General features: G+C 28.4%; 2 protein-coding genes across 5 annotated transcripts in view; one reads left to right on the top strand and one right to left on the bottom strand.

Annotated features, from left to right (window-relative positions):
* Positions 1-8,088, top strand: part of LOC127279264 (inositol-trisphosphate 3-kinase B) — a 21,603-nt gene extending 13,515 nt beyond the window's left edge. For 3 of the 4 annotated variants that reach the window (XM_051301505.1, XM_051301507.1, XM_051301508.1), the window contains 4 exons: positions 5,919-5,999; positions 6,227-6,592; positions 6,722-6,934; positions 7,051-8,088. In XM_051301505.1, coding sequence (XP_051157462.1) covers positions 5,919-5,999; positions 6,227-6,592; positions 6,722-6,934; positions 7,051-7,380 — 990 coding nt within the window. In that variant the 3' untranslated portion in view covers positions 7,381-8,088. Of the gene's footprint in view, positions 1-3,579; positions 5,291-5,918; positions 6,000-6,226; positions 6,593-6,721; positions 6,935-7,050 lie in introns of those variants that run through there. The other variant, XM_051301506.1, reaches the window with a different exon arrangement.
* Positions 7,857-17,575, bottom strand: LOC127279262 (nuclear factor related to kappa-B-binding protein-like). The gene is made up of 15 exons (XM_051301500.1): positions 17,366-17,575; positions 16,888-17,136; positions 16,582-16,814; positions 16,251-16,516; positions 15,847-16,193; positions 15,451-15,785; positions 15,145-15,387; positions 14,814-15,047; positions 14,524-14,742; positions 14,073-14,440; positions 13,684-14,013; positions 13,419-13,614; positions 12,550-13,336; positions 12,115-12,423; positions 7,857-9,249 (listed from the first exon to the last, which is right to left on the bottom strand). The coding sequence occupies exons 1-15, from the start codon at positions 17,369-17,371 to the stop codon at positions 8,815-8,817; spliced, it is 4,557 nt and encodes a 1,518-aa protein (XP_051157457.1). The 5' UTR covers positions 17,372-17,575; the 3' UTR covers positions 7,857-8,814.

Genomic DNA, 17,575 nt, shown 5'->3' with positions numbered 1-17,575 from the left:
AAAAAGTACATTTTGCAGTAATTTGATAATCGACCTTGAAAAGTGGTAGGAAAAAGTTAATTTTCTTTTTTTATTGATTCAGTCTGATGATGTTCATGCGAATCATGACTGCAGGCCATTTAGTTCCGCTCGTTAACTCCTCTTGTCTCAATACGTGTCAATTTTGTTCTGGCGTCGATGAATCGTGATAGTTGGTATAGTTTTGTTACATATTCCAGTTTAGAATTCTCGAAGGGAATTTCATTTCCTTATTTTTGTTCAATAATATTTTTTTTACCAAGGATTTTTTTCTTTTTTTTGTAATTTTTTCTTTTCATCTACTTTTCGATAAACTTTTCAAATCATTATAGCAAATTTTTATTTTAATTAAATAAAAGGGAATTATTGTACCTGTGTAAAAAATTAATAATACTTTAATAAATTTTTTTTTTCTCTAGTTTAGAAATTTAATTTCAAAATATTTTAGAAAAATATTGAGTCATCATGTATTTGAATAGATTTGCTCGAGCTGTTGATTCTGTAATGAATTCTTTTGTATGAGATTAAAAAAAAATTGTTTCGAATAATAATATAATTTCATGCATGAAATAGATTGAAGAAATTGGCAATATATATATATATTGTCGGCAAAATAATTCTCTTTCGCCTTGTTCGATCACAGGATTGCCGTTCCTTTCGATTTTAGTTTTATTTCTCAATCCTGATATCAATTAACGAACGTTCTGGTTTCTTCTTGCCATCGATATCTCACTATTTGGCTCTCTTTTTAGACAAGTTTCCAATTTCTAAGAATTTAGTGTTAACCATTTTCAATTCAAAAAATACTTCAATTCTTCCATAGTATTTTGAAATTAGTTGTTTATTCTTTAAAATTCTTTTTTTTTGAAGGTCAAATTTAGTTTTGTAGATTAGAGAAAAATTTTAATAGAAATTTTTTTGAATTTCATTTTGAAAAATTTGTATTTAAGAATTATTGTAGCACGTGGCGATTGTATGAAGATACTTTTTTTATATAATGATGAGAAAAGATTTTACACGTGCGTTGAGTTTGTATTTTTTTTAGATTCGCAATTTCTCTCTTTTTTTTAATTTTTTTCTTTTTGGAATTACTTCAAATAAATCAAATTCATAACGAATTAGTTATATAATTTTTCTTGGCATCAATTGCATATTATATCGTTTCTGTGATATTAAATTAAAATTCAGATTGTATATGTAAATTGACTTCAATCCAGAATATTATACTTGCATAATAGTTTTTCGTGAATGTTCGTACTTTTTCTTCTTCTTCTCGTTTTTTTTACATTTATAGAGCAAATTTAAATTTAAAAAATTTTCTAATTAGAAAATAAAAATTTATTGAGGAAATTTTAATTTCTTTTTAATTTCGATTTTTCTGGTTGTAATGAGTCAGAATTTTTATTAGAATATTAAAGCGTCATTTTACCCATCTCAAGTGGCGGTAATTAATTTTTTTTTTTTTTTTTTAATATAAAAAGAACACGAGGACATTCGTTTACTAATTGTTTGGTAAATGAAATGAGCTGACAGCATATTTCTCTATAGTTAATACAATGCCTATTCAGGAATTACACAGAGAAGTCATTAAGAATGTCAAATAACCTCGAATCGAATAAAAGTGATACGCGACAGAGAAGAAACTTCTTCTTTGAAAAACTCGCGCGCGGGAATATCAAATGTCGTCTTTTGCTTTTTCTTTGCACGTAGCAAGCATTAACTTATGTCGTATTGAGTAGAAGGAAACTTGATGCCCACTTCACCTCTCTAACACTTTAAGAGCACTACGTGTATATAAAATTACCTACTTTTATGGAAATGGCAATTTTAACGAATTCATTTTTTTTTTGTATTCATTCCAATTTCCTTTATCTTTCAACTTGTAAAACCAGTTTTGTATTTAGATTTGAGATTTAATTTTTATTTTCAAGTTTAATATCCTTCTAATTATTCTTGTATTTTTATTTATTGGAAAAAATCATCATTGTTAATAGATAAATTTTTATTAAATGATTTTTAATTAATTTTTACTGTAAATTAAATTTTAAGTATTTTTTTTTTTGTTATATTTTGCAATTTCTACTTTGTTATTTTTATTATTTTAAAAATACTTTTCAAGTTGTAGAATAAACGTCAAGGAAATTGAATTCAGAATATTGTGACCTTCTTAAGGTTTCGGGACTCGAGTTTACTTTTCTTATTTAAATAAAAATGGCAGAAATTAACATAGAATCCCAACGCCTTGAACTGACTACAATTTTGTTTTCTTTTCTTCAGGACCTTTTATATATAATTTTTAATTTTAATTAATTGTTCGATATTAAAAAAAAATTAAGTTTTTAAATTCGATTTACTCTTTTAAGTAAATAATTATTGTAATTCATTTTATTACTTTTAATTAAAATTTTTAAATTTCCCGTTTTCACATAACAATCCACAGAATGTTTTTCTATTTTTCGCGCATGCAATCAATTCGAAAACATTGAAGTAAATCACTATAAATAATTTATTCAAGTTACATAAATTTTATTTTTTATTTACAATTAATGTTTCTTAATCAGGGAGGGGGGAAAAAAAAGACATTTTATTAATAGTCAATTATGAATTGACGCCAAATGAAGTTAAGAAACTCACGAGACTTGTGTTTTTAATTTCGAAATCATATTTACGCGAAACAATCGAAAAATTTGAATTAAACAAATCTTGAAAATTATAATTGCAAAAAAGATTGATTCAATTTTTTCTTTTTAATTAAAAAAAAACTTAATAATTCAGTCGCATTTTTTTTTTTTTTTATTTAATGACTTTATTTTTGTTATCTTTTATTTTAATTGTATTTCTTTTTTTCTTCTCTCTCTCTGCAAAGATTGATTCTTGTTAAAGCACGAATTTTGATTATGTAATCGCATAACAAAAAAGTGGAAGTCAAATAAATTATTTTTTTTTTGAAAGGTTCATATTTAGCAGAAAATTCTTTTTGTGACATAAATTCGTGTGACGCGAAATAAAATATAATTATAAAAACGCCTGCAGGTTGTCTGCATCTATTTAACATTATGTGCGTAAGCAGTCTTATTGTCGAATTACAAAATAAAGTTTTCATTTAAATTTTAAGTGAAAGCGGAGCGCCCAAACCGTAAATAATTCACTCTCGTTTTTTTGTCATTTAAATTTTTTTTTTTTGCAAACACATCAAGAAAAAAAAAATTTTGCTGGTTCAGAAATCTGAAACATTGTTAATTTTTTTTTATATTTTAACTGGTTAATTATATTTTTATAAAATAATTTTTATAGTAGTAAAATTTTATAAATTTTTTGAAAAAAAAATTCGTAAAAAATTAAGATTTTTATGATAAATATTTAAAAGGGGAAAAAGAAATTTAAATTTATTTTTTTAGACGAATATTTATTCATATTCTTGAATGAAGGATATTTTTTAAATTGGTAATTATTTTTTTTTTTAAATTTATACACACATCTTTATATTCACGCTGATCGAGTGAAATAATTATTATAATCGATTTAGATCATCGCGTACGCGTATCACAACGAGGCGAATGTGAATTGACGGTCGACGGCTAATAACGTATGTATGTACGTTAATTAGTTGGCTACCAATGACGCATTTACATCGGGGGAACAATCGCGCGCCGTCTCTTTATACAAACTCGTATAAACGTTCAGAAACACCACCACTTTCGCAACATTCGTTCAGATGATCAAAAGTCAATTCATCCCACTGTCGATTCAGTATTTCCAAGGCATTCTCGGTATTAAAAGCTCCTCCTTGTGCTCGCAAAAACAATTCCCCCCTCCCCCCCAAAAAAAATTACTACAATATTTTTTTTTTTTTTTACTATATCGAATGTGTAAAAGTGAACAATTTTTTATAAAATGGAAAATTCTGGAAAAAAACGATTTTAAAATTTAAAAGCGAGCAAAAATATTCTTTTTAAATATCTCCTATGGAAAATTGTCGTGTCTTTTGAAAAAGTGAAAAGAGGACGGGAGCAAAGTTGCAGTTTCTTTTTTAAGACAGAGATTGAAAAGTGTCGAGAAAGATAAAAAAAAAAATTTAAAAAAAAAAAAAATGAAAACCTCAAAGCGAGGTGGGAATATATTAATATTTTCTACGTAATAGTCGGACAGTCACGAGGAAAATGGCGCCTGTAAATTAAAATTGTCTGGGATTTTAATAAAACAAAGTTTCAGATAAAAAAAAAGATTCAAAAAATGAGAAAATATTTCAAGATTTCAATGAATGGAAAAAATATAAATTCTTCTATAATTTAATTATTATTATCAATTAGAAATGTAAAAATGAGAAATTGAATCAAAAATATAAAAAAACAATGAAAATACACAAACATTAAAGAAATGCCGACTTATATTTCAATAAATTAAAAAAAAAAAAAATACAAGTGACAAGGATAATGAGAGCATTATTAATGTGAGCATTGAGAGTGCGATTTGACGAGACAGCAAAGAGAGAAAAAAAAAATTATGAACTTTTTTTTTTTTTTTTTTTTGCGAGGAACCAGGTGCGGAAACGAAACTCGTCGTGTGAGGTCAAGTGCGATTAAAAAGTAGCACACACGCTTTCCATCCTCGACGACGAGGAGGAGTACAAGAAGAAGGCTCGAGAACGTGGGTGAAGTTCAGTTCATCGATGTCGATTCACTCGGGCACAAGTAATCGAATAAAATTTTATCAATATTGAAAAAAAAAATCAAAAATTATTATTTATTTATTAATAATAATTAATTCAAAGGATTTTAAAATTATTTTTCAATAAAAATAAAAAAAAATGCAGAAAACTTTTGATCATGTGATACCAACGATCGTTTGTACAAGGGTGAATTTCAGCGAAAATGGTTTACACACCGATGAAATTGAATGCGAAAGAAAATCAAAGAACAAAAGAATTGCAAGATCGCGATCGCGAAGAAATTCTCGACGTTTGTCAATTAATTTGGCGCGATCGTCATCGTCATCGAGAAGTCCATCGCCATTGTCACCGAAATTTCGATCGTCTCAGGAAGATTTGAAACGTTCGACTAACAATGACGTACAACAGGAAACGGAAGTGAACGTTCCATTTAGTCCCGGTTATCGTGAATATCTACAACTATTGAATGTACCATCATCCGGGTATTCGCAAAATTTAGAATGGAGCGAAAACAGTAACGATGATCTCAGCTCTGAATGGGATTCTGATCAATCTGCAAGATCGTTGGATATTCGAAGCGTTGATGATAATATAAACTCGAAGGTAAATTCAGTGGGATACGTATTTTTCAAAAAATTGGAAATTTTTTTTTTTTAATTTTTGTGAAAAAAATTCAAATAAAATATTAAATTTAAATATTTAAACATTTAAATCGTACCCGTTTAATGTTATCATATTATTTAAAAATAGAATTTACAACCAATTTAGTGTATGAACGAACAACTTCGTTTTGCAATGATAAGAATGGAAAGAAAAAAATTATATACAGTACAGCGAATGACTGTATAACTTTAGTTTTATTTGCTTTTTATCAAGGTCCAAGTTCAAGTCTAATTCAAAGGTAAAGGAACGAATAATTATGTCACAATTCCATTATCTATATTGAACTTTGACGATTATTATTACACTTGTCATTATCACAATATACGCTTAACAAAAAAATTTAATATCGAAAGGTTTTTCAACTTCATTTTATGTTTTTAAAAGATTAATTAATTGCAGTGATAATTGAATGAATGGAAAGTTTAAGAAATGATAAAAATTAATTACGTTCATTAATATTATTTATGAAAATATTCTTTTAAAAAATAAACTATAGGTAAAAATAGAAAAATTTCTTTTTTTGGGGAATTATTAAATGTTAAATAATATTTTATTTTTTCTGTTTTAGACATCGGGTTGGAGAAAATTGAGAAACATTGTTCATTGGACGCCATTCTTTCAGACTTACAGGAAACAAAAATATCCTTGGGTAAATTATTTTAATATTTGTTTTTTTTTTTTTTTTAATTGAGAAAATATTTTTTTAACTCCTCCTTAATTTTTTTTTACCGATCTTTAGACAATTATAATAATAATTAATTTAATTTATTTTTTTAAATTTTAATTTGAACTTGATAATTTAATTCCTCATATAATGAATTAAATGTTTAATGTAAGAAAATAATTTGAATTTCATAAAATTATTTATTGAAACAGGTGCAATTGACTGGTCACCAAGGAAATTTCAAAGCTGGACCAACTCCAGGAACTATTTTAAAGAAACTGTGTCCACAAGAGGAGGCGTGCTTTCGTTTATTAATGCACGATATATTGAGACCTTATGTACCTGAATTTAAAGGAGTCATGGATGTTCGAGAGGCGGAAGAAAGAAGTCAACAAGAAGTTGATTCAATGGTGACGAGGGAAGGTGAAAGTGAAGCAGATAAAAGAACAGTTATCTCTTCGTACCTTCAGCTTCAAGATCTTTTGGGCGATTTTGAGGAACCATGCGTTATGGATTGCAAAGTTGGCGTTCGAACCTATTTGGAATCTGAACTCGCAAAAGCCAAAGAACGACCCAAGGTAAGAGATTACAAAAAAAAAAAAATGGAAATTTTATATAATTTTGAATTCTGTTTTTTAAAAATTATTTTGCGATTTTTTGAATTCTAAAAAAACGAGTTGATAATAAAATAATTGGATGTTTCACAGTTGCGAAAGGACATGTACGAGAAAATGGTACAAGTTGATCCAATGGCACCGAGTGCCGAAGAACGAAGACTTCAAGGCGTTACAAAGCCTCGATATATGGTTTGGCGAGAAACAATTTCGAGTACCGCGACTCTTGGTTTTCGAGTCGAAGGAATCAAATTAGCTCGCGGCGGTTCGACGAAAGACTTTAAAACGACACGAACTCGAGAACAGGCAAGTATCTTTTTTTTAAATACTCGATTTTTAACTTGTTTAAATTTTAAAAATTGTTATAATAATTATCAACATTTATTAAAATAGTAAATTAATTAATTAATTAAATTTTTCAGGTAACCGAAACGATAAAACGATTTGTGAACGGTTATCCGCACGCAGTTCAAAAGTATCTTCAACGATTGAAAGCAATTCGCGCGACACTAAAGGCATCGCCATTTTTTGCCTCACACGAAGTTGTGGGCTCGAGTCTTTTATTTGTTCATGACTCGCGAAATGCTGGAATTTGGATGATTGATTTTGCAAAAACATTGCCGTTGCCACAAAATTTATTAAGAATTCATCACGATGCAGAATGGCAAGTTGGAAATCATGAGGACGGTTATTTAATTGGAATTAATAATTTAATAAATATTTTTGAAGATATCAAGAATTCTGAGACGTAAGAAAAATTAATTTTTTTTTCTCGAAAGAAACTTTAAACACTTTCCACTGCCAAGTTTTTTTTAAAAAAAATAAAAACCAGTGGACCAATTATGTACTCTAGTGAAAAAAAAAATGAAAAATCGTGTAAATAATTCAATCAGAAAAACGAGGACTTTTAAAGTGAGTGATACACATTGTGTTCAGACTTCATGACGAATAGATCAAAATTTACATTTTTTACATTAAAGGAATTTAATATTCCCTAAAAGAAAAAGAAAAACTCGTTTGAAAAACGAGCAAAAAACATTCATTTACAATTAAAGTTATTTCTTCGATTTATTGGAATTTTACAATAAATACGAGAATTAAAATAATTAGTACGAAAACCAGACCAAAGACGCGGTGGCATTTTTTTTTTGGTGTCGCCTAGAAACCTGAAAATTTTGTACATTTAGTTAAAAAAAAAAAAAGAAAAAAATGAAAAAAAAGAAGAGCGTTAGACTGTAATATTAATAGTTAATTTAATTTAAAGTTCGACGTATACATAAGTTTTTAATTTATATTGCAAATAACTTTATATGAAATCAGTTTTTTGATACAGAATCTTCCGTATTTTGTAATCACAAACTGTAAAATCATTTTGTAAATTACATCATCTCACACACACACACACTTTGTATTCATTTTTTGATCACAATCGCGTAATAAAAAAAAACAACATATTTTAATTACCGACTCTTGATCTTTCTTACAAATACACTACCTTCTGTTTCCTCTACTATTTAATTTAATTGTACAAATTAAAAAAAAAAAAAAAAAATTAAAACATAAACGCAATCTCACAACTTGCGTTCACGACAGAAAAAAAGCTGTCATTTTTTTGTGAAAGACTATAAACGAGAGAATGACGTCCGATAATCAAACCAGATCGTCAAGAATAATTAAAAGGAAACATTTCGGAAAATTGATATTTGACGAAATTTTTCTCTCCATTTGAGAGAAAAATAGTCGATATTTTTTTTTTCGATAAGAAATTTTCTCTCAAGTGTGAGAAAAAAATTGCAATTTCTCATATAGGAGAAAAATATATTCTCCCAAGAGAAAAATATATATGTATATATATAAATATATCCTTTCACAATGAAAGAATGCAAATTTTTGTACTAATTTATTTTTTTTATTTTCTTTTAAATAATCTAAATTAATTCAAATGTCCCTTTTCCAAAATTAAGATTCCTTTTATATATTTTTTTTTTAAACTCTTCAAAGTTTATCATAATTTTTCATGTACAACATTAATCGGAATAAATTTTCCGATGGTCAATATAATTAAATAATAGAGAGAGTATGATCACCATATTCACTATTAAAATAAATAATAATAATAATGAAATTAAATTCTCTTATTATTAAATTAAAGAAAAAAAAAAAACCTACTTTTTTAAAACTTCTTCTCACGGTGGATAAGAATTAGTTCTTGGTGGTTGTGTTTGAATAGTTTGCTGTTGATTGCTTGTTGTTTGGGTCGATGATATTGTCGTTGGAGCAATAACTCGTGCATAGACTGCAGCACCTGTTGTCTTAAGACCAGTTGCTGTTGGTATCACTTTTAAACCATGTAAAGTTTTAATATTTAATAACTGACTGGGTAAAATAATTGGTTGTTGCTGTGACGATTGAGCTTGTGGTGATTGTTTTCCAAGAATAACACCAGTTGTACCACCACCAACACCTTTACTTCCACTTGCAAGAACAATTGGTTTACCAGCAAGTTGTGCCGTTACCATACGCACTGTTTGCGCCTGTCCCTGTGTTTGTTGCTGTTGCTGTTGATGATTGCTGACAATTATTTTCGGTGGGACAGACGAGGTCTGAGCTTGTGACACGACCTGACGATGAGAAAAAAATATTCATTATAATTTAAAAAAAAAAATAATAAAAGAAGCTTTTGTTTCGAAAAAAAAATTAAAAAATTTATAAATTGAACACAAATTGAGTCAAAATTTATGAAGTGTGCTAATATTTTTTGAGTAGTTCGGTATTTTTTCAAAAAATTTACGTTTTTCTATTCAATAAATTGTATAAATGAAATTAAAATTAAAAACGCAAAATAATCTTAAACTTTTTTTTAAAGTTTTACACATTTTTTAAATTAATTTCTAAAATAATTTACACACGGAGAAAATCTGAAAGCACTGAGTATTTTTTCTCACATCACTGGCTACTGTGGAAACCAAAAAATTAAATTCCAAAACTCTGAATGTTTTTTGCACAGCACTCAATACTCTGCAGAAAATAATCACTATTTTTTTGACAGTTATTAGAATTTCGGTTTATATTAATGGACAACAGAGTTTTCAAAGCTAGGAATATAGCAATAAATTATTCGCTCGAAGTCGTGACTGCTTTCCTCACAGCTCTGAGTACTGTGTAGAATTATTTTTTAGGATTAAAAAAATAAAAGAACATTTAACCTTTAATAAAAAATAAATAACAATTTTAAACAAGCGTTCAAGACTATTTTAATCAATTTTAGATGTTTTCTTATATTTTTATGAAAAACAGATTATTTGACTAAAATTATTTATATTTAATTAAATAAGAAGTAATAAACTTTAATAATATTAAACAAATTACTTTTTATTAATAAACGTAAGAAATAATAATTTTTATTACTTCACGAGATAAATATTTAAATTAATAATGTTGAAACTTAATATTTTTTAATCATAATTATCTATAAATTTAGATTAGGTTGTAATTTGATATTAGCTAAGAAATTTTAAAATCTTAAAACTTGTGAAATACAAATAAATATTTTAAATTTACCTATAATAATTGATTTTAAAAATAATTATTTATTATTTCATTATTGTATAATAACTTTATTTGCTACATAACTGAAAAATTAAAAAAAAGCGATAGTTTTCAAAAAGACTTTTTGAAGTCTTCATTTTTTTATATCTATTATTCATTAATAACTGTTTATATAAACATGTCAATTAAAATCAATATTTGAAAAGAAAAATAACCATGGCTATCTTCTTTTAAATTGACGTTAAACGTTCCTTTGTTTTCTAAATTCTTAAAAATAATTCTGCACAGTACTCAGAGCTGTGAGAACAGCAGTCACGACTTCGAGCAAAGAATTTATTGCTACATTTGTAGTTCTAAATAATCTGTTGTCAACTAATATGAAACGAAACTCTCTTTACTGTCAAAAAAAGTTGTGATTATTTTCTGCAGATCATTCAGTGCTGTGTGGAGAACATATTCAGAGTTTTGAAATTTAATTTTTTGGTTTACACAGTAGCCAGTGATGTGAGAAAAAATACTCATTGCTTTCAGATTTTCTCCGTGCACTATTAATTCATTAACAATAAAAATTAATTACTTGAAAAATTTAATTATAGAACAATTTCAATTGATTAAAATTCAATTATTTGGTAATTTGATCATTACTAATTTTATTATTTGTTAAAATTCAATCATATTATAATTTAGAATATATAAAATTATTTTCTATTATTTACTTAACAATTGAATTTTTTAAGACGATCAATAAAAATACATAAATGAATTTACAAAAATAATTTAAATAACAATTGATAAACTTGTTAAAAATAGGGTAAATGCACTAATTGCGGCGAGATTCGAGTCAAAACACCTTTGAAATAGAAAATTCGACATTTCTATTGTATAAACTCAATTTAAGACTTATTAAACTTAAAGCTTATGTTATTAACATATTAAAAAAAAATTTTAACTCTATAAAAATCGATTATTTAAACAAATATGAGAAATTAAAACTAATACCGTAATTTTCTATTGCGGCGAGTTTGTATCAATTTCGGTGTATCAATTTCGGTGACCAAAATTACGTGTATTTTGAAGATACTTTGCCCGCCGAAATTGAAGCCAATGGAAATCTTAAAAATGTTTCAATTGCGGCGCGGAAAAAAATTTGATCTCAAATAATTAAATTAATAATTCTTTAAATGTGCATCTTTATAAGTATTTGTATCAAAAAAAGATTGAAATAATTTTTTTTAATCATTTGGCAACAGTTATATTAAATATAATAGTAATAATAGTTATTTTTTATGAACGCGCCGTAATTGGTGCACTCGCCGTAATTAGTACACTTACCCTAGTACGTTTTTAAATTGCAATTATATTCTATTTATGATCCTCTAATTTCTGTTAAAAATAAATTTTCTTTATTATTTGTTCAAAATAAAATGTAAAGAAAATTATATCCACTTCTACAAATTGTTTATTGCAACATTTAATAAAAACTTTTAATGTTTAATTAAAATTTAATTTAATTTTTAATTTTCTCAATATATCAAAAACCGATTTGAAAAAATATGTCAATAAAAAAACTGCAAAATCAATTAGAAGTAAATTTGGCTAAAAAAATTGATAAAATGAAAAAATTTATTAAATGCAAATTTCTATGAATAAAAATTCTATCAAACAACTATTTGGTTAAATGAAAATTAAATCAAGGGCAAATTTAATGATCATTAATTTAACGGAATTTGATTAAATATTAAATGAAAAATTTAAATGCAAATTTGTACAAATAAAAATTTTATCAAACAATTTAGTTACACGAAAATTAAATCAAAAGTAAGTGATCATTAAATTTAACAGAATTTAATTAAATGAAAAAAATAAATGAACTAATAATTTTATTAAATGTAAATTTGATTTTAAAATAGTAAAAAAAATATTTGAAGTGAATTTACCTGATATTGAGTTTGGATAACTTGTTTGCCTTGTCGATTAATTTGCGTTGTGTGACCAGTGGGTGTTGCTAATTTCAAGCCCTTTTGGGCAAGAAGACTCTCAACGGAAATTAATTGACCACCACCAGCGCTTGTAAGTACTTTAGCCAATATTTTTTGTTGCTGCTGTTGTTGTTGTTGTGGTGATTGTTGAATTTGCACAGCAATTGGCTTACCACCAATTTGAGTGATAATTCTTTGCACTGGTGAATTTTGAAGTTGTTGTTGATTTGCAGTGACAATTCTCTGCTGTAGTTGCTGCTGCTGTTGCTAATAAAAAACATTTTTTAATTATTTCATTTAGATATAAAAAAAAGTATCATTTTCAATGTTTTATAAAAATTTGAATTACTTCTAATAATACAAAAAAAAGAAAAATAATATTAAAAATCTTACTTTCAATTGTTGTTGTTGCTGTTGTTGTTGAATTTGTTGAGTCTGTCCCGAGGCAAGCGACGATTGTTTAATGAAAATAGTCTGCCCCTGAAGTCCATGGCCAGACAATAGAGATTTAATTTGTCCGGAACTTACCAATTTAATTTGTGATGATAGCAAAGTTTTTCCAACTTGTTGTTGTTGCTGTTGTGATTTTACATTCGTAGTTTGAAGAATGCTCTTTGCTCCTTGATTTGCAATAACCGGTTGTTGTTGTTGATTTTGAATTTTGGTATTTGAAAAAATTGTCGCTATATTTGGTGAAGTGCTACCTGAATTACTTGCCATTGTTGTGGAAACTTGTTGAGCCGAATGAAGTACAGAATGTCCAGAAAGTCGTATTGTCTGTAAACCAGCGGACGTTGATACTTGAATTTGATGCGGTGGAAAGTGTTGTTGTTGTTGCTGCTGTTGCTGTTGTTGATTGGATTGCAAAAGACTTTGTGACGATGTTGTTTTAACTACTGCTACATTTTTCACATTAGAATTGGGTGATACTTTTTTGATCGGTGGCGTTAATTGTGTTCTTGTTTCAATGGGAAGCGAAGTTTCTCGTGGTAAAATTAAACTCGATGTTGTAATTGTCGAAGAAATTGAACTTGTCGTGGGCGTTGTGGGCGAAGGTGTTACAACCGAGACAATTGGAGTTGATGGAATTTGCGGCGGATTTAAGGGAATTGTCGGTGGTTCAATAATTGACGTTGATTGCTCAAGGACAATTTTTTCCTCAGCTTTTCTTGTTTCTTTCCTAATATTTAAATTAAATTTATTTTAAATTTTGTTTTCGTAATGATAATAAAAAAATGGAGTGAAAAATTATTATGACAAACCTGGTAATGACCGGCGCTGATTGAGCTTTCTTCTCTTTCTTCGGTGTAGTTTCTTTTGTTGTGTTACTTGACTGAGTATTTGATTGATCTTTATTTGCAGCGAGTTTTGCATTTGATTGAAGAGATTTATTCCTTGAGGATCCACTGCTACTTTTTTTATTTTTAGGCACGCCTTGGAATTGTTGATGAAACATTTCTGAAGAGAAATACAATTTTCTAAGAATTTCTTTTTAAAAAATTAATAGGCAAATAATTAAATACATACCAAATTCAGATTCAGAACGGGCTCGATGAAGGTAAAGCCATTCTTTTCTTCTGGGATAATATCGAACGCAAGGATCGGCTTCGTAATGAAGTCTATCCAATGCTCCAGAGACAACTGAATGTAAATTACCTTCTTTATCGTGACTACTGTCACTTTCATCAATTTCCCTAATATATTGAGAATCTTTGAGTAATTGACAAATATCGGCTCTTGTTCCCTCACCATTTGGAAGTCTTGCCGTTGCATCTCGTACAAGTGCTAAAATTGTCACGAAATTCGGACGATCCGCAACTAGTAAAGAATGACCTCGTGGTTTTGTTAAACCAGAACCTGTGAATTTTCCCGTAGTTAGAAATAATTTGATATTTTTCTATTTATTGATTTCTTACCGACATTATGTTGATAAATTCCTTTAACTGGACCAACGACAGAAGAATAACCATGCATTCGATATGTGAAAGCTTTATGAGGAGCGGCGTATCTCATTCTTTCCTGCCGGCGGAATTCCTCTCGTTCCTCGAAAGTTGAGGATTTAACTTTCCAATCAGTGGGATATAGAGCACGTGGTGGTTCCCATTCAGCGACAGAACTCACGAGACCAGTATCAGTTCCCACTGATTCAGAAACAGGACTCTCTGGTCTCTGGCTACTTGGTGTTGAACAAATACTATTATTTGCACTAACGGTTGTCTGTTGTATTTGACTTTTCGTCGTATTTACATTTTGAAGCAGCGCCTGCGGAGGTCCTAATTCGTCCCTTAAAAATCAAAATTTTTTTTAAAATAAATTTTTTAATTTTAAAATAATTTTTTGTAATTGTAAAAATTGTGAAAATTCTACCTATGAAGTAAAAATCGAGCGCAAAGAGCCGAAAGTCGCATATCTGAATCTCTTCCAGCGCCAATCCATGCATAAATTCCACGACCTTTATTTTCCAAATAGGGAACGAGTTCTTGTTCGCCATCATTTTGTTCTGAATCTTGAGGATAAGTTAACTCGCCAGCAAGAAAACCTAGAGCCAATGGAACTAAAGACGTCCAAGACGGTGCCAAGGAATACCTGAGAATAATACAAAAATAAAATAGAAATAAAATTATTTTTTGACAAAATTAAAAAAAAAAAATAATTACCAATCATTTAACGGCGATATGGGATTTCCCTGCCAGAGCATCACAGCTTCCTTCATTTCCGCAGTGTTCATTCGATATTCCCCTTTTGAGAGAAAAGCATCGCGTAAAAGTGAAAAGAAACAAGCGTGTGTTTCTTGCATTAATTCAATGTCACCACCATCGGGCAATGATAATTCATCACCACCAGTTACGGAAACTTCCTTTTCTGGCATCATCATCTCCTCGGCTTCACATCTATTAATTTTTTTTTTTTTTCAAAATTTGTATAAAAAAATAATTTTCTTAGAAAATAAAAATAGTAAAGAAAATTGTGGTGAAAAAAGAAACATACTTGACTTCATTGAGAATATCGATACCGTCATCAAGTTGAATAGGTAATTGCATCATATCAATACTATCTAAATCAATTTCCTTTTTATCAACTTCATCTTCCTCAGCATCGACTCGAATACTCTCAACTGATTGTTCAATTTTTATCCTCTCCTCATATTCATAATCTTCCACTTCACGTTTAACTTCCACCATTGGTATTATTATTGGATGATTTTTATTACTTTTTGGAGTTGGAGGTGCTCTGTGGAAAAAAATTAAAATTTACCAAACAAATAAAAATGAAATCAAACACTATATTAATTACATTTTTTTAGGCTGCGGCCGTGGTTGTTCGTATGTTTCCATTGGTTCCGTTTTGATAATTGGAAAATTTGAATTTTTATGCTCCAAATCGGCAAAATTCGAGTGTTTAATATCATCAGTGGTGTGGGAATAATCATTGTTATCAATCTCATGTTTAATAACAGTTGTATTAATCTTTGGCACCGGTGGCAATGCGGGTGAATCGAGTTTTATTCGTTTTTTCGAACTCGGTAGTCGAATTGGTCCGGTCGCTGTAATTTTATGCTTTTGACCAATTTGAGCCCTTTGCATTAAATCAGGGAGCGAAATACCTTGTGTATTCAACTCCGGATGATTCTAAAATAGAAAAAAAAAATTTATTTATTGCTAAAAAGAAAAAGGCAAAAAAATTACTTACATCTCGACGAGTTCTTCGTTTTTTATGCGTAACAAGCATGGATCGATAAAAATCATCGGTTTGTTCTCGCATTGAAAATCGTGGAATATATTCAGAACGATGATGAGTTGAAAACACTGGTCGAATGGCATCATCTTCATTATCCATTTGTATGCCTCTTATTAATGGAATTTGAGGTGTCATCACAGGTCGTTTACGTTTCTTTTGCTTTGAATTACTTAATTGAAAGTGTGGATAGTTTTCCTCATTTTCAGATGTTGAATCATCAATGAGATTTGCATTTGCTCCAAGTTCTGTTCTCAATGCGTTCATTTCTTCCATATAACGCAATTGTGCTTTTTCTTCAACTAAATATTCAATTAATATCAAGAAAATAAAATCTATAAAAATAATAATTTACTTACCTAACGCTGGTTTTGGCCTTTTCCAATGAAATTTAGATACTGTTTTATGTGTCGTTTGACTGAATCCCTGTTTATAGGCATTGAGAAGTAAATTTTCACGTGACTTTAACAATTTATTTGCCAATTCATAGGCGTGTTTACGTTCCTCAAATAAAGCTCTTCTATGTTGTGCTTTACGTACTAAATTCCGAATTCTTCTAATATCTGGACGAAAATAACCAGTTGAGAGATTTTTATGAAATGTATCTAGAGGCGAGACACCAAATCTAAAAACAAAAATTCAAATCAATTAATAGTAAAAAAATAATTTTTTTTAAAAATATTTCTTTACCTATCATTCTCGCCGTTAAAAAACATTTTTAGAGTTTTGTCTAATTCCATTTCGACATTACAATCTTTTGGAAATTGTGGCAAAAGATTATATAAATTTTCTTTCTGACTGTCGGATAAAGATTCTTGCCACAATCGTGGATAATTGAACATTTCACGAAAAATTGAAGGATGCTCGCATAAATCTTGTGGTAATTTAATTTTAATACCATCTGCTATACACGTTTCCCATCGCTAAAAAGAAAAATTAATTTAATTAATATCAATTGAAATAGTTTAAAAAAAAAAAAAGAAAATAAGAACTTACCAATAAATCTTCATTTTCGTCTCTTTCATCTTTATTTAAATCGTCATCATTTTTATCGTCCTCATCGTCAATAGATGAATTACCGTCAGAAACACTCGTGACATCGTCTTCTGTATCATCGCCACTTTCTGACGATGAACTACTGTCACTACTGTTACTCGTGCTCGTATTGCTACCAGAACCCTGAGACATGTCATCGTCCTCATCTTCTTCAGCGCCAGAATCACCATTAGCTGAGCATTCGTCAACCTGTAAAATTGTTATTTTCCAATAAATTTTGCAGGCGAGAAAATGAAAAAAAAAATGTAAAACAAAATTAACTGTAATTAAAAAACAATAAAGAAATTATGGAAAAAATTCAAGTGAAAAATGAAAAAATAAGAAAAACAGACTTTAATTTAATTAAATATAAATGAAATGAATAATTTTTTTAATAATTAATTGTAAAATTGGCAAATATAAATAGAGTAAAACTAACCTCCATTTTGATTGATATCAGGCTGTTTCTCACAAATATGAAATTAAATATTCAATGACGCACAATATTAATTTACAGACGTATGGAAAAATAGTTTTTTTTCCTAATTAATAGAAAGACGATAACAAACAAGTAACAACGAAATGATAATCAATTTTTTATAATGAAAAAATCTCTACTATATACTTTTTATTGATCGTACGTTACGTA

The sequence above is a fragment of the Leptopilina boulardi genome, unplaced genomic scaffold (genome assembly GCF_019393585.1).
Source record: "Leptopilina boulardi isolate dan_hultmark-lab unplaced genomic scaffold, ZJU_Lbou_2.1 LbouV2_214, whole genome shotgun sequence".
Taxonomy (NCBI): domain Eukaryota; kingdom Metazoa; phylum Arthropoda; class Insecta; order Hymenoptera; family Figitidae; genus Leptopilina; species Leptopilina boulardi.
This window is presented reverse-complemented; position numbering and strand designations above follow the sequence as displayed.

Excerpts from the sequence above, each read along its gene's own strand:
- LOC127279262 (XM_051301500.1), bottom strand. Across the intron at positions 16,815-16,887 it reads ACGAAAATGAAGATTTATTG|CGATGGGAAACGTGTATAGC; the intron begins GTAAGTTCTTAT and ends TTTTCTTTTTAG. Across the intron at positions 12,424-12,549 it reads AGCAACAACAACAATTGAAA|CAACAGCAGCAGCAACTACA; the intron begins GTAAGATTTTTA and ends GTTTTTTATTAG.